General features: G+C 37.6%; 1 protein-coding gene across 2 annotated transcripts; it reads right to left on the reverse strand.

The window, feature by feature from the left end:
- Window positions 1-75: 75 nt before the first annotated feature.
- On the reverse strand, window positions 76-19,310 carry LOC106161115 (transcription factor Dp-1-like). 2 transcript variants are annotated; one of them, XM_086996805.1, is made up of 12 exons: window positions 18,923-19,310; window positions 16,970-17,079; window positions 7,525-7,591; window positions 7,113-7,213; window positions 6,569-6,723; window positions 5,974-6,133; window positions 5,581-5,724; window positions 5,131-5,199; window positions 4,740-4,888; window positions 4,410-4,576; window positions 4,093-4,159; window positions 76-3,673 (listed from the first exon to the last, which is right to left on the reverse strand). In XM_086996805.1, exons 1-12 carry the CDS (start codon window positions 18,966-18,968, stop codon window positions 3,466-3,468), a joined length of 1,443 nt encoding a protein of 480 aa, XP_086852931.1. In that variant the 5' UTR covers window positions 18,969-19,310; the 3' UTR covers window positions 76-3,465. The 2 variants fall into 2 exon arrangements, with proteins under 2 accessions (XP_086852931.1, XP_086852930.1); XM_086996804.1 differs by having other exon boundaries at window positions 76-3,676.
- Window positions 19,311-23,359: the final 4,049 nt, after the last annotated feature.

Below are 23,359 nucleotides of genomic sequence, written 5' to 3' on the forward strand. Positions count from 1 at the left end.
ACTTGGGGAAACAAGTTATTGAAAATCTCTAAATTTAAAACATTGAGATTAAGAACAAAAGCTCCACACAAAAGATAATATCTCGACTGAGTTTATTCCAATCTTCTACTACTGTACACAAATGTTCAACACCAGATACAGCCAATCTGTATGTGTTGAATGCAAGCAGGCATCTTCCCTTACACAAAACAGTCTTCAATCAAGTATTAATTGATGTTCGTTATAATTATCATCATCACTGCCGTCTTCTTCCTGAACAATGGCAAAGAAATACAGATACATTCCCTTCCAGTATTTTACTCGTTTCACAGAAGAAACCAATTTTTTTTTTTCAGATAACCAGGAAATGAAGATGCCTCTTTCAAATATTATAATCATCATCACCTTGGCCTCCCTGACTGTAGGCATGAAAAACCCCACACATTTAATTCATTTCAAACTTTTTTTTTACTATATTACAAAAAAAAAAAAAAATGGTCACCATTTATGTGATAAAAATCCAGTAGCCTCACTGCTACCTAATATAACCATACCCATGTTAAACACGCTAGGTCTGGTTTACATTCACTGCTGTACAATTAAAATAAAATTTTGATAATTTAATTATTATAATAATAATAGCAATGCCAATTAAATATTCACAATAAAATAAGTGAGATGATTCTGCCCAGAAGAGTAAATGGGAAAACTGTTGGAATAAGGCGCTCAGGGGAGGACTGCTGTAGACCAAGATAGCCTTCAAACCACACATCAAGGTTTTACCGTGGATCTCCCACATATTACGACTCTAAAAAACAAATAGTGCCAAACCTACATCATGAGTAATTCACTATCACGAAGATTCTGACTCCACAGCATGCCTTCTTTACTTCATGGTTGTTATATTCACATTATATAACATTTTCAACTCATCCTCATAGTTGTAATTCACATCACAACAGCTTCAGCTCGCATCATTACGGTTTGAACTCACTAACTTGCGTAATCATGGTTATCTATCACATCACCAACGTTCCTAACAAATTATGAACCTTGAGGCATTTTGAATTGGTAGTTAGGTGTTGTGTGTGGTGGCCATTTTGGTCTAAAGTACTCCCCCCACGCTGAGCAGGCATTATGCAAAAGCAACACAGAATAAACCTTGAGAATGCGCATCCAAAAAGCACTTGACAAGTCCTGTATGCCAAACAACAATGCACTACATCATTTGCTATACAATGTTTGACCTCTCTAACATGACACAATTTTTGTTGTTATCCAGTTATAGTAACAATGGTTCTTTAATTTAGGAGGCAATACAGTTCACATTTGTCTTTAATTAAAAGGCAATGATAGAGGCAACTGTAATATTAATACAACAGACTGAGATGGGCCGAAAATTATTCTGTATCAGAGCTAATAAGTCTTGGTTGAAGTTTCCTGTTATAAAATGAGGTCAAATTCACAGATCACTTACTATGTCATCTTAACTATACCCCAACTTATTTATAATAATGGAAATGAAGTAACCTCATTTTCCACCAGTCATGCCATATAACAAACTCTCTTATAAGAACATGAAACGCCCTGTGAGAATTCGATTCCGCATGCTCGTATTGGTCACTCTCACATGCACATGACAAAACATGTAATCTGAACTCGTACATGGTAATCAACTGCACACATTTTATGTAGACAAGGTTGGTTAAAAGATGTAAAATGCTCTCCGCTCCATGGCAATCTCAATGGATAAAATGAAACACTGTGCTTCAGAACACTGAATGCACAACTTGTACTTTCTTTTTCTGAACATTATGTACTTAATAAAAGAAACGACACAAAAACATACACTATGGGGAGTCAATTAAGCCTCTTAACTAAACCCATACTTCACCATTCTTTGATATGAAATCTTTAACTTCCAGTCAATTAAAGAATGTCCCCAAAATAGTCAAAAAGAATTATTAATTATAATAAATATATGTAAAAATTTTGGCTTCCCTTTATAATAGTTTCACCCAAATCAATTTATCAACTGAATTAATGCCAAATCAGCATTCTTAATTTCATCTTATGACAACAAATCCAAGTTAACTTCAAGCATAAATGAATATTGTCAAGGAAGGCCAGATTTCCTTTGAGCTTCATCAACCCTAAAGGTACATGTGCTGCTCTCACCTAATTTTATTAATACAAGCCTCAAACCTCAGAAGAAAAAATAAACACTAGGCAATAATAAATAGAAATCACATCAAAATACACGACTAAAAGCTAAACACAATTTGATACAAATTCAATAAGCCCTTGTGTATTCAACACCAATGTATAATTGAACTACTCTGTCAGCCAATGTCGTCTTCACTGTAACTCATTATTTAACATTTTCCCACTTACCTGGTAAGAATTACTAAGTGTATATAAAATACCGGTTGTGAATTAATGTTTTTAATATCTGGTACAGCATCACATTTTCTAAACCTAGGACCAAAGAAAGCAAGCACAGGGTTCAAAGCTTGTATTATGGACAAAGCTACTTTTTCCCCATACCTCAACTAAGTCCTTTTTGACTTGTTCTAAATTTTTTAAAAACAATTTCCATGACGATCTTCACTTCTTACAAGGTCAATTTTTAATTTCTTTTAATGCTGCCAAATCAGTTTCTTTTTTACTATCTTTCACAATTCAAAACTGGCAATTTACTAAGCAGAGGTTACGGTAGGAAAAGAGAACAGTAAATTTTCATATTGAATTTGATACAAAAGGAAATTTCAAATTTTTACAAGAGGGAAGAATTATAGGGAAAGGGACGTAGGGAGAAAATTTAAACACAGGCAATAGGGCAAATGTGATATTAAGAATCTATACATAACATGCACACGTTTGTATATAATAGAAATAATAGTAGTTATAGAGCAGGTGGCTTAAGTCAGTCTATAAAATAATATGTATACATACAAAAGACCCATGTTGCACGTGTCCTGCACTACAAGTTATGTTATATGGCTCTGAGGCTTTGTTTTCTCTCTTGTTAAAGTACCACCAGCTGACACATATAATGTACAGTCATAATGGTTAGAAACTGTGAGTTTTCCCACTTCTTTTTTTTTTTTCTAGCTCGTTCTTTTGTTTGTGCTTTTACTGTAATAAACAACATTCACTTAAAATAATAATTCACAGTAAATGCTTTTTCCTGCTTCCCGTTATCTTCATAGTGTAAGATCTGTATTTTGTACTGAACAGCAATCTTTATAAAATCTTAAATAGTTTCTTTTATTTATTCCTTTCAAAAATTCAATCTGCTGCCTTTATCTCTGCAATGTCAACAGTCACTTCTATGCTCTCACTCCGCTGTCGTCGTCGTCACCACCGCAAATCAACAGTGACAAAAACACCACCACTGCTGTTGTTGTGAGAAACCCGTGAACAAACGACTGCTGTGAATTAAGTATATCAAGTATACATGTCCTTGTATCACCACGTCCGCCATCAGTTGATATCCACCGGGCTTGATCGCTCAGACTCATCCTCGTCATCGTCCGAGAAGCATTCCGACGGAGTCTCCGTGGCCCCTCTAGATGGCGCCACGTCTGAATAAGAGCCGAGGCTGGACTGGCGGGACATGTGACTGGTTGCCAGGGCAACTTCTGCATCCGTGCTGTCTCCGGAAGTGAGGAAGTATGGCTGATTGGTCAGACTGCTGCAGATGAAAAAAAATAATAAAAAAAAATTTTTTAAACGCAGAGGGGAGGTATGCTCATAAATTGTACGGACACGGCTGAAACCCCCACCCCTCTTCAAGTCTAAAACCATATAATTTCATACATGAAGACGATTAGAAAAGACATTTCAAAATATTCTTCAGCAGGACAACTATATTTAGCACTAAAACCGAGACATTCAACTCCCCATTTATACACCACAGAAAATGCAGAAACATGACCACTTGATTGAAAATAAAATATCAAGTGTGTACAAAAAATAATTATGCTTTTCTGCTGTTCAATTTCTCATGTTTTGTTCACTGACAAAGCTTGTATTCTAAATATAACAAAGGTTGTATTTTCAATATTATAAAACATGCCAAGTTATATCGTACTATATTACCCATCATACCTTGCTGCTGCAGACGCCTCCACTTTAATACCACTGGGCCCAGCCACGCCAGGGACATTGGCCAGTTCTGAAACCAGAAGTCAACCACGCTCTAAATAAAAATTGTTCAAACTAAAATGTATACAAATTACTACACTTAGTTCAGTACAGTACTGCTGCCATTTATTGTCAATTTATGCTGGAATTCTTCGGAGCCAGTCATGGTGTGTTTATTTGAAAACAATCTTTGTCAAGCTCACAACATAAAAGACGTCATATCTCTTCCATGTAAAGAATATGCACTTTGGGGCCATTTTCACGACTAAGACTATACTTACGTAGGACATATGGTTCTAAAGACTTTGGGACCATTTTCATGGCTTTACTGAGATGCTCGTCTGATATACTACTCTTCTCCAACCCGAATGCCATCCCCATTCTTTTGAGGACTTCGATGTCGTCATGAATCTCAAATGTGTTGTCAAAATTGAATAAATATTCATACCTGAAAGGAAATAAAACCGCTTTGAATGTTTAAATGTGTCTCATATTTTACATTATTTATTTATTTCAAATTATTCTTTTATTACATTCTTCATATTAAATCCTTATATTTGACTGTGTTCTTTATTATAAAATATTCATTAGGGTTTGATATGAATACTCACTTGTCGTTTGATATGCTGCAGTCTATGACAGTCTTTTTGCTTGTGTTCACTATGATAAAAGGAAGCTGAATGGCTGAATTAGCAGTTGGCGGACCTTGGGTTTTTTCAAGATCACGATTTCTGTTAACCAGGTTCTTGAATGCTATTTGCTGTAATGAACATGGTTTTAAATTTCAGCTAAACTGTTAAGTTGGCAAAAAGATGGACTTAAAACAAAAGGAATTATGAAAGAATTGATTTTCACATCATCGTCTAAAATCAATTGAATAAATTTACACAAAATCTTCCCAATACTATTCAGATTATAGCGAGCAGCTACATAAAAGTTTCAATTAGGAAAATATACATAAGATATTGCTTTGGTCTATAAACATTACTACAGCTATCTCACCTGTAAAATGAGTTCCTGTAACTGTTGAGTTTTGTGCCGTATCCTTTCCAACCGCCTCTGTTTCTCTAACTAGAATACCAGACATAAAAAGATATTAACCACTTGATGATTAAGAAATCTATTTCTGTCTCTAACTAATTACATTTTCCAACCACCTCAGGTTTTTCTAGACGGAAACACCAGACAGAAACAAAGAAAGTAACTTCCTAATATAGAAATTAATTTCCGTCTCTGCCCAGTAGTTTTTAATATGACAGATTGGCGGTATCCTCCCTAGGAAGGTGAGAACATCTACAACCAGTCTGTTTCAGTACCAAATAAATATCCAGGCATTTTGTCATCCAATGTAAACCACACTGAGATGCACGTGCAGTGTGGTTTACAAAAACCAAAATTCTCCTTTACGTTTACTTTTTTTTTTCTCTACTGGCCGAGGGGCCCCATTCTTACCTCTAGATTTTGACACTCTTGTGCGGAATTTGTGGGCAGGCCTATCCACCTGATCTCTTTCTTCTCTTTAGATATGATGTTCATGGCCATCAACACATTCAGCGCATCGTACACGCGCCTTCGGATGTTCTTCTGATCGTATTGCTGGATGGAAAATGGTGGAAACATTAGGCTAAGATAGACAGCAGTAAAAGCTGTACTGGTGCAATATAATACAATGCTCAATGCAATCTTCATAAAATTCTAAACAATATTTTCTACAGATCACATTTCTGTCACTAGATTCAATTTAATTCAATTGCAAGTACACATAAATCTGTATTGTTTTAAAGAAGCCATCTTTAAATTTCAAACAAACACCATTTTCTAAAGACCCAGTTTTCAGCCACTGACCTGATCTGTGGGGGTCATATGTCTGGGGTCACTGAACTCCGCCACCAGTTCGTCTGCCACCTCGTTGTACGATGTCACCCCCTTCTTCTGGACCTTCTCACACACCTTCATGGAGAAATGACGTAGTCCCTTGCCGCCTTTCTCTCCTTTCCTTCTTTTACTGAAAATTTCAGATGACACATTAAAAGAATCTAAAAAGTTTAGATTTGTAGTTTTTCTTTTTTAATTGTATTTTTGCTTTCGAAGATTACTGCTTCTAAACAACAACTGAAAATGCATTTCCACATCTGCAAGTTTCTGCATGAAAAAACATATTTCACAGAGTCTTTTTTTATGCCTAAGGCAACAATGTATTCAAATAAATTAATAAGATTCCAATTAATATCATCCTTGGAATGAAAAAAACTGTATAATCCCAAACTTACAGTAAACGGTGAAATGAAAATGGCCTAAATTTACAAAATGTCAGAGAAAAAATTAAATCTATGTCCTATAGACCTGCTTGGCTGCACTGAGAGTAAAAACACAGTCATCTTTAAAATAATAATTTTAAATCATTCCGCCTTTCTTGAGGTACTTCAACACTTACTCATACCTGTCACCAAAGTCTATTTCAATATCACCTCCCCGCTTTCTGATTGCTCCCAGAATTCCCGGCGAGTCGAGCATCATGGGAACATTAGTGCCCCGCGCATTGCTGGATATAATCTGGGGGAGAGTGAGGCGCTGAGACGGAGAACTGCTTAAAATCTGAAATATTGGGGAATGTGTTAAAATAAAGTCATGTATAATTACAGCATGGATACAGGCATAGTACCCATGCAACAACAGTACAGATAGAGTGACAGCACTTATACAATGACAGTACAGATACCTTGACACTACCAATGCAACGACAGTTACAATTATTATGACAGTACCAATAGTAACCAATGCAGTGACAGCACAAATTCAGCAATACTACCAATACAATGATCAGTGCAAGCATAATGACAGTCATAATGGAAATACCAGCAGATGATGTACTGATATAGTCTTCGGCAAGAATGTGGGCTGACAGCTAAATTACCATAACTGACCCAATTATAGTATACACACAAAAGTACAGATACAATAACAGTAACAGCAGTGATACGTACCATTGGAGATTGTACTGTTGTAGTCTTCGGCAGGATTGTAGGCTGTGAATTTGACACAAGGAACTTATTTGGAGAACTAATCGGGACAGCCACAAAATGAACTGGAAAAGAATGAATAAATGAATGCCATGATATTGATGTCGTCTTCAAATGATTTGTTTGAGAAATGTGAATCAATACAGTTTGAGAAACAGACATTGAACTGAATGTGCATGAGAGAGAGAGAGAGAGAGAGAGAGGGGGGGATACAGCAGAATTACAGATTTGCTGACCATCAATTTTAGTTCATCTTTTCTATTACTATTTATTATTATTTCATTTCACACCAAACTGACAGCCATTAAAAGCTCTATATGTATCTCTAACATCCGTGTTGAAACAAAAAACAATTAAAACTTTTTTCAACACTTACTAGGCTGTTTGGGCTGTGCCTGGTCCTTGAACCCTGTCAACTCACCATTGGCATCATAGAGGCCCGCCTGGAAACAACAGAATATACTTTTTATTTAATATCTCATAAACTACTTATTCAATTATCCATAATGTAAAAAAATATTAATCTAATTTCAAAATCATAATTCATATATTGATCAGAAGTTCAACATGACTGTAATGAAAAGATATGCATGAATTTCACCTCAATTTCTACTAAGTCATTTATAAGGCAAGTCTTCTTTTTCATGTCTTTCTTTCTCTTTTTTCTTTGACCACCCCTCTCTCTCTATCTCTCTCTCTCTCTCTCTCTCATAACACATAATGAAATGAACAACTTAAAACAGTCCAACAAGTCAATTAATAGTGGAAAAAACTCCCTTACATCAATAAGCAACAATAATATATAATAATATTAGCTGGTGTGAACAAAACAATTCATCAGTTCTGACAGCTGGAAAACTCCCCAGGCAGGTTGTACCCTTGATGATCATTACAAGGATACACATAAATTACATTAACTTAATAAACCTGTTCTACCATAACAGTGAAGATGGGCCTCTGGGGGGGAAATGAAGGCTACCGAATGATTAAAAAAACTTCACAAGGAAGTAAATTCCAACAGGAAGAAGTGTCAGATTTTGTAATACTACGTTTAGCAGCAGAAATAAAACTCAACATTCTTCATATCAAACTGTTCACTAAAGACCTACATCTAGCCCTTTCTGAATCCAATCTTCATATCAAGCGTGTAAACACGGCCTCTTTGCAACCCCACAAATGAAAATATGTGCACTATTTTTTTTTATATTTATTTTTATGCTATACCAGTACATAATTTTAATTAACTGAACATTATCTGATGCTATATAATAACTAACACCATTCTTTACCTTTCAATAAAAGCGGTCGCTATTGGCAAAATTTCGAATGACTTTATATCCACTCTTTACCTCAACCATCTGAGCACAGCCATAGATGGCCTACATCTAGCTCTTTCTTCTATATCCTCTCTTCATATGAACATAGTGAACACACTATGTCCCAATATCAACTTCGAAAAATCTACACATGCAGAATTTGCCAAACTGTCTGTCTCCACACAGTAGACAGTGATCTGTATTGAGTTATTGCAAGGAAGGGCTGGGAAATGTTCCTTCTCAGCATGCATTGCTGGTTACTTGCATGTGTTGAAATGCTACAAGGGGAGAAATCTTCCTGCTAAGTCAAGGTGGCTTAACAAATTAATTTAGGCTCAAGGAAACTATGCAGGTTTTTTTTTCTTATCATTTTGTGGGAAGCAACATGCATTGCCTTCATTCTTGTGGCTTTGCAAAATCATCATTTTCAACTGCCTTAAATTTCTTCATAGGCCTTTAGGCAGAAAACAATAAAGAAGACAACTTGTGCCTAAAATGAAAATTTTTCATCATTTTCAGTCATTTTCTTCACATTTTGCCACTACAGGAGTTATTAACCGAATATTGTCCTCATGCACTTGGTGCTTAGCACATCCTGCTGTTAAAAACACTACACCCTTTGCCAGACTTTGAAATCTACCAAAAAAAATTTTTTTAAGCCAGTTTCTTTCTAGAGCAAAAACAGACACATGAAGTAGCTTCGAACCTACATGAGAGCATGTCGTGCGACTACACCTCAGTTTCCATTAGGGCCATTATTCATTGTTGATTGCCTAAAAGGCATCATAATTCCACAATGGGGAGACCTCCCTGTTGGATAATCACACACTTCTGTCCACCAAAACTGATTAATTACATTTCCCAAAACAATGTGACCAATATAAGCAGAAAATTAAGGGGTATCGATATGAAGTGAGTGGGCCCGTGTTTATGTCAGCGAAAATAAACAAGAAATCTTGTAAAATTGTCCATTGGAATAAGTGAAGGTTTTTGAAAGCTTTCAGTAATCACCCTTCTCTAGTGAGTTGACAGTTCTACTAAATCGGTATTAAAGAGTACGGCCAGTAATCCAGCTAAGGAAGATGGATTGGGGGGGGGGAGAGTGCCTTTGTTTCCATCAATAATATATATATTCTGATTGTTAAGTGTTAATGTCGCAGGAAGCACTTTTTTGCAGGGATATGGGCTGAAACACAAAAGCACAGCAAATCATGTTACCATTTTATAATCATTTTAAATGAAACTTATTTTATATACCACATTCTATGCTAGGAACGAGATGCATGCCAAAATTGAGTAATAGAGGATTTACAGGTTGAGTTTTTATTTGCCCATCTATAAACAAACAGAACAGAGCACCCCCCCCCCCCACCTTGCTCTCAATTAATTGCAACACCACATGAACCAGGAACTTTTTAAATAGAGAACAGTTGGCTCTAGATCGCTGTCAATTTTTTCAAGCAAAAAAAAAAAAAAAAAAAAAAAATCATCAAATCCATGAGAAATGGTCCAAAAAAAAAAATTGAGTTTCTTTTTTTCTACATCACCCACCTCACAAATCATATCTGACATCTGTTGAATTATCACATGCCAGAATGAGTCCAATAACCGTCTAACCACAAAGCAAACCAATGCCAATAGATACCTCCACTAACACACACAACATGAGGCAGTGCAAAGTCAAGTAGTACACGTGCTGGCATTAATGTGTACTCCACAAGTGCACGATCACCTGCAGAAATGAAAGCACCTTGTTCTGTTTTTCTCCAACGCTTTATTTGTATACACCCATGCCTACTCATTATATATATATATATATATATATATATATATATATATATATATATATATATATATATATGCTATACCTGTGTAATAATTCAGTACCTGTCAATGTAGCAGGGTTATATAACCTTGATATTAAAGCTAGGTCCTGTCATGCAGGCACTGGCAATTAAGTTACTAGTACACAATTTCATTTTGTAGGTGAAACTTATATGCTGACTCAGGCTTTGAAAAAAATGTTACACTTGGTACAATTTTCAAAGACAGTTTTTCTTTCTTTTCTGTTCTTTTTTTTTTTTTTTTTTCATCATCAACAGGTTATTATGCTAACAAAATAAGGGGCGTAGAAAAATCATTTAATGACCTCCAAGTGACCTCTGCATACAGGTGGCCTCAACTCACCTTCATCAAACCAACCACTAATTAGGAGATGGACGTTAATAGGATAATTGCCATCGGCTATATCTTCTCCTACAATTCAATAGCAGCTGTTCCACAACCCTCCCCCTGCACATTAACTGGCCTATTACCTCTGATCTAATCTAACACATCCTCTGTAAGTAAGCAGGTGGCCCGCTATCTAACTCAAGCACATCATCCTGTGCTTCACCAACCAGCAAGGGATGATATAGTGTTTGAGTAACTCCTTCTTGCCTTACAGTGTATTCTTTCGATGCCCCCCCCCCCCCCCCCAAAGCAAAGAAATCTATTGCCTTCAGATGCAAAGAATCTACCAAGGATGCTCATTAATGCATGAGTATGTAACTAACTCTCTCTCTCTCTCTCTCTCTCTCTCACACACACACACACACACACACACACACAGTCAGTCTCCCTCTCTCTCTCTCTCTCCCCCCCCCCCTCTCTCTCTCTCCCTCCCTCCCTCTCTCTCTCTCTCTCCCTCCCTCTCTCTCTCTCTCCCCCCCCCCTCTCTCTCTCTCTCTCTCTCCCCTCCTCTCTCTCTCTCTCTCTCTCACTACTTTGCATTCCAACACAGCCGCCGCCGTCCATTCAAACAGCCACCACCTGTATGGTAATTTGTCCTGATACCTGTCAACTGTATGCTGGCCACTCTTTGTGTTAATGGCGGCCCTCAAGCTGATTATATAGCCCAAACACAGTCAGCCTGGGTTTGTACATGAATGTGTGATAATAGTACTAGGTACTTGAGCAAACTTGGCTGGCCCCTGTGTATCAAGGTGATAATAGTATTATGTATATATATATATATCTAAGTGGTCTGTTTACACTTGGGCAAATGGTGCTGCATTTCCACAGCCCAATGTGCTGCATTTCCACAGCCCTGGTTTTACAATGGGGAGAGACAGTTACCTTTGTGTAAACCTTACTCTTCTTTTCTCGAACATTCTTTAAAATATCCGAATGATCATTGTACAGTACAAACATTTCCTTTTTTTTTATTATTGCTGATTTAGTGAAAATCAGTTTCTAGTCCCTGAAAGACAGGCAGAAGCAATCCCAATCTTCTGGCACAGTGAAGCAACTTAACAATCAGGAAATCCCACAAAGAATGCACTGAGATAGTTCACTCTACAAGGGAATATGAAAATCCCAATTTCCCCTGAGCTTCATTATATTATGTTTACAGGTGGATAAAATATGAGACCGTGAGGTGCCCTTGTTGTTGCAAGGAAATTTATCTGCACCGACAACTTGGAATGCATACAAAGCTCACTGGTGTGAAAACGCCTGATTAATGTCTTTCATAAAACCCCGACGCGGCTTGTTTTTGAAACTCTGGAATCTCTCACATCGGTGTTTTAACTTGAAAAAGACCTCGTAAAATGTTTCACGTCTTTCTGTGGGTGCAGATGAATTTTTGCCACCTCAGTAACAAGGCTTCAGAGATGAGTGTAAGGAATACATATGGAGGAAACAAAATGTTTACTTTTAGCAAATATCATAAAATTACCACAAATCCTCACCCTCTTCTCAGCAGTCAACAGAAAAAAGTTTCAAAATTCCCAAGTCTACACCAGCATGTGATTTTTTCAGTAAATTGTTATGGAAAATATACATAGTCACAAGAAAATAATTTTTTACCATCTATTTTTCACTGTTTTAACTCAGTACTTGGCTTAAAAAGGGGAGGATGAGGGCACTCCTTTGCTTTATACTTATCAAGTAGGGTCTTAACAACTTTAAACAACAGAGGTCGTCTCAGGTGACAAAAACTCCCATTTATAATTCATGTCATTCCACAATAACACAGTAACCGTTGGAGTCAATACCACGCTGTACTCTTGGCAAAACACAATTTATGTAGGCCAAAAACTTCAACCCAATCTACATTTTAAACCAAATCAATGACGATCTTGCTCAAAAACATCGCACTATTTTCACGTGGCAAAGTTAGAATTATGTAGCGCAAGTAGCATTTTGCGCAAATCTGACAGAGAGCACCTAAACATGGTTACACCACCATCATATTATTAAAATGCACTCGACAACCTGAGATGCAGGTGAAATTGGAGTGAAAACCTTGCCGCGTCACGAACAGTACCCGCTGCCTCTGACTAGCAAATACTGCCGAGAATGTCGTACATCTATTACACATATTGTTGGATATTATGCAGTCACTTCCTGATGACGTCTACAAAAACCCAGTATTGGGCGAGACCCTAGCCGAATCATGTTACTGAATTTTTTTCATGCACCACATACTAACCATTCTGTATGGCTGAGCTCTAACATGTATGACCATACCAGTCATAGAGACTAATCAGGACTATGAGCTCCGACTTTTAAGCACAGCCCGACCACTGTCCCCACCCCAATTTTCTCTGACATCTGACTGAAATAACCAGGGTTAGGCAGGGGCTGCTGGTGTAGAGTTCTAGGTAGTGTGAGGGTGTGGAAAGATACCTTCCTATTGGTCACCAAAGACCTGGTCTAAACCAAAACTTGATCTAGGTTCTAAGGAAATTTTCTCAAAATAAGTCAATTACTGGTGAGGGGTGCCAAGGACCACTATTCAGCAAGGACAATGGATTCAGCACATATTGACTTTAAATGGTATGCTAGTACATGGGCACTGTAGGCATGGTTTCATACCCACAAGCCGATGATGGTACTCCTAAAAAATTTTCTTCTCAGTATTTTTGGATCCTTTGGCTAGATCTCCTACAACCTTGTCAAATCATTATTCTCTGCAAACCATTTTAATTCCTTAATTCAAATTTGCCCACTCCCCCATTTTAGCAACATTTCAGTGGTTTGAATGCTTGATGCACTAATGATATAGGGTATTTTCATGAGCTCTTAAAATCTTTTTCATCAAACTTTCATTTTGACTTGAAATATTTCTTCTATATGTTTTATCCTTTAACTTCTAGTTGTTATAGATTCCAAGTCTTTTATTTCACTTTAAAATAAAAATATTTCAAGTTATATAAAAAATAAATATTATGCTTTCATACAAACAGCCCAGCAGCTGCGGAGCTCTATCACTTTCAAAAACTTCACATGTGAGTCATATTCCACCCCGGCAGCAGCCATTTTTAAATACCTGAGAACAAGTGCTTAGCCTATATAACTCCCCAATGGTCGTCAGTCTGGGCAAAGTTGAGACCCCAGCGAGCAGCCATTGTCTGCAACTTCCGTCGAGTTTTACTTTCACACAAAGCAAGTAACGGGACGTGTATAATATTATAATATTGTTGCTCTACATATATGAAACTTGATCTGTGGCTGCGTATGCCCTAGTTTTCCCCCCAAGTCCTTTCTCTTTTCTCCTCGGACATTTTGTTTGTGTGTGTGTTTGGAGCATAGGTATAGGACACGGTCTGGAACAAAAGGCCAGGTATGCCTATATGGGCATCATTAAGACCAGCCCATGTTTTCTTACCAAAAACCAACTTCATTTCTGCTTAATATTGGGCATAGACTTCTGCACAAAGACCTCCCATACCGTGGTAATTCACTTATTCACATAGGCTTGACTGGGCTTTGTTTTCTTAAATATAATGCACAGTGAGACACAAAACAGAGTTTTTTTTTTAAACCTCTGGTACACCACAAGGTTTTAAAATGAGTCCATTATTAAAACATTTCACAAGGTCAGGTAAACTATTCTTTATTCAATATACAAGGACTTAATAATTTCCTTGTTTTCACAGTTTTAAATTGTTGAAAATATTAAGTCATTTGCTTCCCTCAACCAAACCTAAAACCGAGATGTTTTCACACCATAGGGCTATCCAGGTCTAAGTTGGCTTTCGAAGGTCGGCAGTTCGAAGGTTGGCAGGTCGAAGTAAAAAAAAAAAAACAAAAAAAAAAACAAAAAACTCCCTTCCAAAGTTACCAACACAAAGCTAAGAGTAGAAATGCCTTCAATTTATCACAGGCCAGGATTGAAAGAAACACAAACCACTGTTTCTTCTCCTTGATCACAGGTATACTCCTAGAAGTGCACGTGCCCCTTGTGGCCCCATTAGTTATGAAGAGTAGAAAAATTTGGCAGTTCCCTTGAAACCCACCAACGCTTTCACTGAGGTGCCAGCAAAAAGTCACATTTTTCGAGACCTGCATGAGCTGTTTGAAAGCTTCTGTGGCTTTCGACATGTACAAAATAGTGAAATTCCTCCCCAACTCACATTTCTCCTGATCTATGTGATACGTTTCACAGACTGTAGCTTTCCAAATGCACAAAAAGAGTGAAACTCATCACGTAGAGAAACAAATACAAAATATCAAGCAGCATATTTTTTTCAGTGCTGCTGGTATTACAAGACTGCTCCTTCCAAGTTGGAACACAGTCTAGACACAACACATCAATTCATGTCTCTCATTAAAAAATTGTCACAAATCTCACCTGTGTGAGTCATCATTCATTAAGTATATCATCATATTAATTTTGCAAAGGCATTAATCCTGTTGCCATTCAAATTCAACCCTCTCAATGCAGACTAATTAGACAGGTGACATCTAAATCTATAAGTAAGGTAAGAACTATTCAGCTTTCTAAGTTCTATGGGTTTGTTCACCCTCTCCCCCCCCCCCCCCCCACACATATGAAGTGATCAATCAAAAAGAAAAAAATCTTTGTAGAATGTTCAAAACTGTGCTGAATTACAAATACATTATGCTAGTTTTTCTTCTTTTTTTTTTTTTTTCGTATGCTAAATAATCTTAAAGATATCATCCTAGTATTCACAATAACATGAAACACCTTAGGAATTTATACACATCCTCAGTGCTACACTGCAGAATACCTTGACCAGCTCTCAGTATTTAGCACACCTCTCATAACATTAACCCAGTAGAGTCTAGAGAGAATAAATGACTTGGTTTTTATAGCACTTCAACCAAAAAGTGTATAAAATACACCCCAAACATTGAACAACGCCACACCAAAGGTCACCAGTAGCCTGGGAGAATGGTTGAACCTTGGTAGACTCAACATCTCTCCTTTCTGTTCTTTATGTGCCTAGCTCTGGTTATTCTCCTCCCATTTGTTGTTCCATTGGCAATCTGTTGTATAGCACCAGTTGGCCATTTGAGAGAGAGAGAGAGAGAGAGAGAGAGTGTGTGTGTGTGTGTGTGTGTGTGTGTGTGTGAGAGAGAGGGAGAGAGAGGAAGGGGGAGGCATACCTTTATCCAGACAAGCCAGTGTCTTCAAGCCAAAACTGGACACACTTTCAGGTAGCACCAAGCAGATTTGTTTCAAGTAAACAACATTGTGCATTTGCCCAGCAGTACATAACACTAATCTTTGTAGTGCCTCATGCATATTGCAATGTAAACATGCATACTGCCATGCACATACAAACACATACGCACGCACACACACACATACACACACACACACACACAGAACCAGCAAAACATTTACTAAGAAACTGAAGATGAAACCAGGGATGTGAGTCATGGTGAAGTAATGGTGATATTTTTCTCACTCCCACCCTGCAGCATGCTGTTATGGTCTATTGTTACACTTCCATCAGCCTGCAGCATTTGCTTGGACCCAATTTCATCAACACTGGATATATCTATCCTACGGCTTACTCTCAGAGTCTGTCCACTGGATAAAACTGTCACCTTCTGCACAGTTATTCTGAGGATAGCAGGCATCTTTAATTACTGGGTAGCAATATATGCGATCAAATAATAGTATCCAGCATTTGTATTTTAAATTGCTTTATTCATGTGATAACTGTCAAAAAGACATCAGGTGTGAAATCACTAGCTCAATCAAACCAGAGACAATCGCAGTGATTTTAATAGATTATTTTCCATTATTCACAACCTGTCTGCCACCAAGCCACTCTAAACTCTGATCAACATGGAGTGCTCATCAAGTTGCATTCAGTGACAGTTCTTAATATAAAGTATCATGGTACTTTAATAATACATGAAGTCATACATATCAAAAGCACAAAAATTTATTGGCAATTCTTCCTCACACATCAATGAGGGTATGTATTCTGAATAAGGAATGATGAATCTATGTGATATAATGCACAGATTATGAGATATACAAACAATTGACTTGGAAAACTGAATCAGTTACAAAATTATCATACATGTATACAAAGCACACACACACACACACACACACACACACACACACACATACAAACAAGAGCTCCAAGACTTCATTATCTCCAAGATCATAAATAGATTAACTCGTTAAATGCAATGATAAAGAAGCCCTTCAGCATGACCCATTTAGAAACTAGGTCAACATGACCTACTTACCTCTTTCGCCATTGGTTCCAGGCCGGAGTCCCTGAAGTAGCGAGTGAGATCTTCTCTCAACTCGGAGCTGATCTGAACTTTGGATGGAGTGCTAGGGGCACTAGCATTACCTAGAAAGAGAGAGAACATCCATTTCATCAGAGAAAAAGTTCAATTTTTAAAAAAGTGCGTTATTTTTTTTTGTGAAAAAAGGCACATGCAGTATTACAAACTGTGCAGTATGAAATCTATACATGACTTGATTTAGAACAAATGATGCTAGATGACATTTTGTTATATCATCAATTACATAATGCAAGGAACAATTAAATTTTACCAGAGAGTGAGAGAGAGAGAGAGAGAGAGAGTGAGATAGAGTCATAGTTTGAAGGAACAAGTGGAAAGGAGAAAACCCCAACAGAACTGTTCACCTTTCAATATCTGCTTACTGAAATTGTTTGTATTTATTAGCTGAACTGTATTGACAACACATGTTTATTGAACCAGTACCTATGACTGGCTTGGAACAAAAAAAAACTTGAAAACCAGCAATATAAAAATGTGCTGGATTGAGATATATCAGTTAAGTTCTATCAACTGTGTAACCATATCTATACATAAACCAGGACTGTGCCATTTGTCTATTGTTGTACTCTGTGACTCATCTCTTATGAATCTTGTTTCTTCACAAATCACCATTTCCTGGTACCAGTTTGAAAATGAAACTAGATAAGTCCCTGGTTTACACAAGGAACATGACAATACCCTTCCAATAGCACAGCAAGCAAACATAAAAATCCATTCAAATTTCCTTTTTCATGTAATATGTAATGATGTCTTTCAGTATTTCTCTTACTTATACTAGTTAAAACTATGTGGTGACATTTGACCTACTTACAAAAAAAAAATTGAGTTCAAATGCGTCCTTAAGAGGAAATTCTGACCCAGGATGTTCAGTGGGCTATAAATCTCAGATTGTAGAAAAGTATTACATAACCCAGTACAGCCACACTAATCAGTATGTTAGCTGAAACCACCATTATCAAACAAGGGCCAGGGGGGTGGTGTTGCCTGCCCTAGTTCTTCTGACAAGACTTAAACAGAGCATGGTTTGTGTATTAAAGGTGTCACCTGTCAGGAGAATCATAAGTACTTCACTCTGAAACAACTTGAGGCCACATTCACAACCCACTGATCCCTGAACTAAACGAATTCCCACCTCCCACATGTGCCATCTCTGTATGGGGAAAACATTAAAACTTCAACACCCCTTCAAGTGGGAAGCGCCATATTTGATCCGTGGAATAGTTTGTCCACAGGTCAACTGGTTCTGAGTCCTCCCCAAAGTCAAGGCCATCTTTAGGTAACTGTTAAACTGTTAACTGACTGCTGCAATATCTTGCCCCCCCCCCCCCCCAAGACAGCCTTTAAGTGGAATCATTTGAAGGACACAGTCACATGTACAGATAAGATGTAAGCATCTACGATTCACCTCTGTGGATAAAAATATTTAGAAAAAAAAACAAAGATACCATGTGCAAATCACATACATAAAATCAATACAAAAAGGTAAACATCTCATTCACAAACACGTATGTAAACATATAAACTTAGCCTTGCGCAATAAGTTGAGGTTTTGGGTCTTGTTATGGATCTTTCCTGGTTATAGTAATAATGGGTACATGTGCAAAAATACTCCATGATGTATATATTAACATTTCAACATTGAGAAGCACACTTTAGTAGTGTCTGTCACCAATGATTCAAACACCTGCAGTTAAATTATCAAAGGCTCTACATCAGTTTCTTTGCATGCCCTGTGTGACAGGAAACCACAGATAAGTTGCATCAATATTTAGAGCGATCACCGGCGGATCTCGACCATGTCTTGATGACCTTACCTTTCAAAAGGAGAAAAGAACTCGACTCGATCTTCAAAAGAGAGAAAATATTCCTAGAATAAAAGATGCTCACCTTCATCTTGCCATAGACTCGTCAACGTGGTGTTGGCTGTGGTCATATTCCAGTCTTGACGGAAGGATCGCAGCCTCGAGGTTAAAAATCCTGCGGTTTTTGGTCAGTCGATCAAGTTTAAATACCAAGTAAATTTATCAAAATGGCGTCCATTCAACAACACGAGTTTCAGTCGCTACCGGCCACTTTCAAAGGCTCGATCGTCTTCAGTATTTCCCTGGCAACGGCAACACTTTGCAGTTTCAAGCTTCATTGGATACACTCATGCCGTGAATCGTGGTTAACTTGCAACGATGTCTAATAACGACGAATCTTTTGTTTAAATGTGAAGAATAATCGACCGAGAGAGGCCGAAAACGAGCTTGGCGGTGACAATGTGTTCACTGTATTCATTGGCTGATGCGAGTCACATGGCTTTCATGTGAGCATGCGTACATGCCTGCATGCCTCACTTTTGTTTATTTATTTACACTGCGCTAAGAAACCCGTTTTTCTGGGAAATATGCGAGTAACAATATCTTTGAGATGCAATGTATGCAAAGTATTGTTGCAAGTTTGGCCTTAACATACGATAGCATTTTTTAAAAAATTCGAAGTGTCTTTTAACTGTTCTCAAGAAGAGCACGAGACCCCCAGGTCCCTGGGAGAGGTCACCCACCTGGCCGCGATTTTTCCACCCAATCCTTATATTAAATTAAATTTTTACTGTATTATAAATTTGAAATCGAGAAGGTCAAAAGGTGTGCTCATACTAATTTCATTGGAAAATTTTCTCTAAATATATATATATATTTTTTTTCATATTTTTATTTTGAGGCGAATTGAAATCCAAAACGTGTCCCAGAGAGGCCTACCAGGCTATCCTGTGAAAGGAATTACATAAATCAAGTTACTTGCATAGGCTTAAATTCTTTAATGTTGGGGATATGACTTGAACAATTAGTTACGTCTATACTTGAATATTAAAAAAAAAACAAAACCTATCGATGAATTTTTTCTAAATAGTATAGGGGCCTACGTGTTTGCATTAAATCTTTTAGGCCTACCAATCCAAGCAAAATAGCCAATGTCAACAGCCTTGAAATGTCCAAAGGTCTACTGGTAAGCAGACGTAATTCAGTTTTTGACGGAATTCCTCTGAAACTAATGCTTTTTTTTTCAGTGTACCACGAGTTTCAGAATACTGAAGACGCTTTATTTCTTCCTAGCAAAGTGACTGATAGGGCCTACTTCTCGTCACCGTCTCAGCACTGGATGCACAGGCTATTTTTTTTTTCTTAATATATAGGTGAATTTCCACGAGACATCAAACCAAAGGTGATTGGGCAGAGAGCAGCTAAGATCGTGAGCCCTGTAATGTTTTTGAAACACCTTATAACCTCGTGGTCTTGTAGGCTTTATAAAATGATTATGTTTTTCCATGGTTATCTTAAAGGGTAAACAACTCTTCGTATGAGATCTATATTTCACAATAAATACACTGTAAACAACGTACAGAAATATAATAAATTCCATTTTACCACCAAACGGCGGTCATCGCAATTATTCTGGAATTTCTGCATTAACTTAGAATATCGGAACGAATATATTTACCTTTGGTAAGTATGGGGAAATTGCCGTTTACCCCTGGAAAATACATTTTGCCTATAATGAACAATTGTTATCCCTTTAATTACATTAACAATGATTTTCTAAATAAGCCGAATCAAAAATAGCCTTATCTATTGCGGAAATGGGTTCGGCCTGCAAAATGTGTTTTTTTTAAATGAAATATATGCCCTGGTTGCTCCTCAAATAAAAACGCTTCAAATCAGAGATAAAATGCGTTAGGTGAGAATTGGCCGGGGTGCAACAAACACATCTTAATTTTTTTTAGACAGTAAATACATAGAATCAAAGACGGCCTCTTTATTTCGGAAACCGTAAAGAAACAAATATGTTTGGGCTCTAACAGATCCTTGGATAAAATAACAGCAATGTCAATTTATACCCTTATGGACTCCCGGCCTCCCACACGTGCATACAGCAAATATTTGAAAGAGCAAATGTCATTGAAGGGGTCTCTGCAGGGGCACAGCAAGAAAATCTCGGTTCCACTTTGAGATAGTTATATTATTTTAAAAATAATAAATTTATTGGGAGGAAAGGAGGATCCGTGGTGGCCGCGCATACGCGGTTGCTAGTAGACCTTAATCACGTACGCACAAGTGCTAGTATGCTCCCTAGGGGTCATCTATGGTCCACTAATTTTTCGCGATACGGCCACGTGAACATATGAACCGACTACTGATCAGTGTCCAGTCGAAGCTACGACCAGCGAAGACGACAGGTAAAAGAGAACCTTGTTGGTAAGTACGAAAACGCCTCCCACCACCCAACCCCTTGACACCAGAACCGAGAATGGGTAAGCATCATTTATTATACAACAAATTAATAACTGTCAATTAAATATGAATAAGAATGGCGTTTCACATACAACCCACCTTATGCCATTATTATTATCAGTTTACCGTAAAGGAATGCACAGATATATGTATGTATATATGTATATATAGGCATAGTATGATAACAATTTAAAAATTCTGGCGCGGCCGGCTCACGACTCCTATCCTCCAATACTTAAAGGATATTCGTAAACATCCTATAAACTGATAATTGGCATAACCGAGCTATTTCGAACAATAAAAACCTGTTGATGGAGGCGTGGAAATGAATTTAACAACTGCACTCAATAATCTCAGAAAGTTATCTATATAGCAATAGCTGATTAGCCGAAGTCTTCATTGCACGTTTTTCTCCAACGATCTGTATTACAACGAACTGTTGACAACTGAAGATAGTGGCCGTAATTTGCATTTGATTAAACTGTTAAAAGTATATTTCGAAGGCATTTCTAGCCCTTCACAGGTATCGTATGGCATACACGAGTGCGAAGCACGAGTGGATGTCACATAACCCTCGCTGACGAGGGGTCTATCTTATTTAGACCACGGGTCTATTAGCGGGTTATAACGCATTCATGCGAGAAGTGTGGTTACGCGAGTTACACCACGTCTGAGTCTTTTGTTCTTTACTTCCACCGTGGTCTAATCCCTGTTGACAAGTAGGCCCTGAGCCGATCTCATAAAAAGCTTTGGTATAGACGGGGGAAAATATTGGGTGGAGGACTTTTTATACTTTTTTCAGATTCAACCAAACTAGATACCTGTCACATCAATCATTTAACCATGATAAGAGATTAGATTAACTCATGGCCTATGTTTCAATATATACCGGTATATATATCTTTTCTTTTTGAGTTTGTCCTTTGTTTAGTTATTATTCACGCGAAGTGCATTTTCCGTTCTTTCTCTTTTGCCCTCCTTTGTTTTCTCTCTCTCTCTCTCTCTCTCTCTCTCTCTCTCTCTCTCTCTCTCTACTAATAATAACGTTACAGGCCACCGCACTTACCTAACCGCACCGTCACATGCCTGTACCACACCCTGCACTGAACAGTTCTCATTTCACAGTATATATATATATCAGGGGCGGATCCAGATATATATTTTGACAGTCTTCCAAATTATCCGTGTTGATATATCCTCCATTTTTGACCGTCTTCCGACAGTAAAAATTAGATACCCGTCAATGTAAACTTGAAAATCTGACCGTCTTCCGGAAGACCCAGAAGACGGCCTAAATCCGCCCCTGTATATATATATATATATATATATATATATATATATATATATATATAAGGCCTTCATTCTATTTCTTTTTGTTCACTTCACTTTCTTGTACGGAACGGGACAAGGAAACCTCGAACGACGCAGTGTATTAGCTCACTTAGTCGGAGGACAAGGTAAATTATTTCGACACTAACGTAAGCTTCTTCGGCTTTGGGTCTTTACAATGTTTCTGTCTTTCCATTTATAACGACATTAGCACATAAAGTCGGGGGCAAGGTAAACTTTTTTAACGTTACCGTAAACTTCTCCTGCTTTATGTCATTTCAACGTTTCTGTCTAGCCTTTTTCTATCGTTTTTCTATCTTTGTCTTTCGTGTGTACTTCGTGTATTTTAAGTATAATTTTTATGTTATTTTTCTTGTATTTTAATTTGGTTGTCTTTACATTTTACGTTACACTTTGTTACTAAACTCGGAAACAGAAATGGAAGACGTCGAGAGAGTGGATGATCTCGGACTGACATACTTTTGTCACTTTATAGAATGTTAACAGAAAGCGGATGTTGTTTGCCTCACATGTGCAGATAGGAAACCTCACCCTATGGTTTTGTACTGTAGTAAATGTCACGCCATCAAACACGGCCAACAGGTACCCCAGGCCCGTAGCCAGGGGGGGGGGGGGGTTCGGGGGGTTCGAAAGAACCCCCCTTTTTGCTGGAAAAAGGTCCACTCTGGGTAAAATTTGACCTAGGTACATGGGGATTATATGG

This window comes from Lingula anatina, chromosome 10 (assembly GCF_051362555.1).
Source record: "Lingula anatina isolate TDL-2025a chromosome 10, LinAna3.0, whole genome shotgun sequence".
NCBI lineage: Eukaryota > Metazoa > Brachiopoda > Lingulata > Lingulida > Lingulidae > Lingula > Lingula anatina.

What these genes read in the sequence shown, in the direction of transcription:
- LOC106161115 (XM_086996804.1), bottom strand. Translation starts at nt 18,968, where the DNA reads ATGACCACAGCCAACACCACGTTGACGAGTCTATGGCAAGATGAAG. An exon ending in GGCACAGCCCAAACAGCCTA is followed by an intron (nt 7,214 to 7,524) that starts GTAAGTGTTGAA and finishes ATTCTTTTCCAG; the next exon opens with TTCATTTTGTGGCTGTCCCG. An exon ending in GAAATAGACTTTGGTGACAG is followed by an intron (nt 6,134 to 6,568) that starts GTATGAGTAAGT and finishes TGAAATTTTCAG; the next exon opens with TAAAAGAAGGAAAGGAGAGA.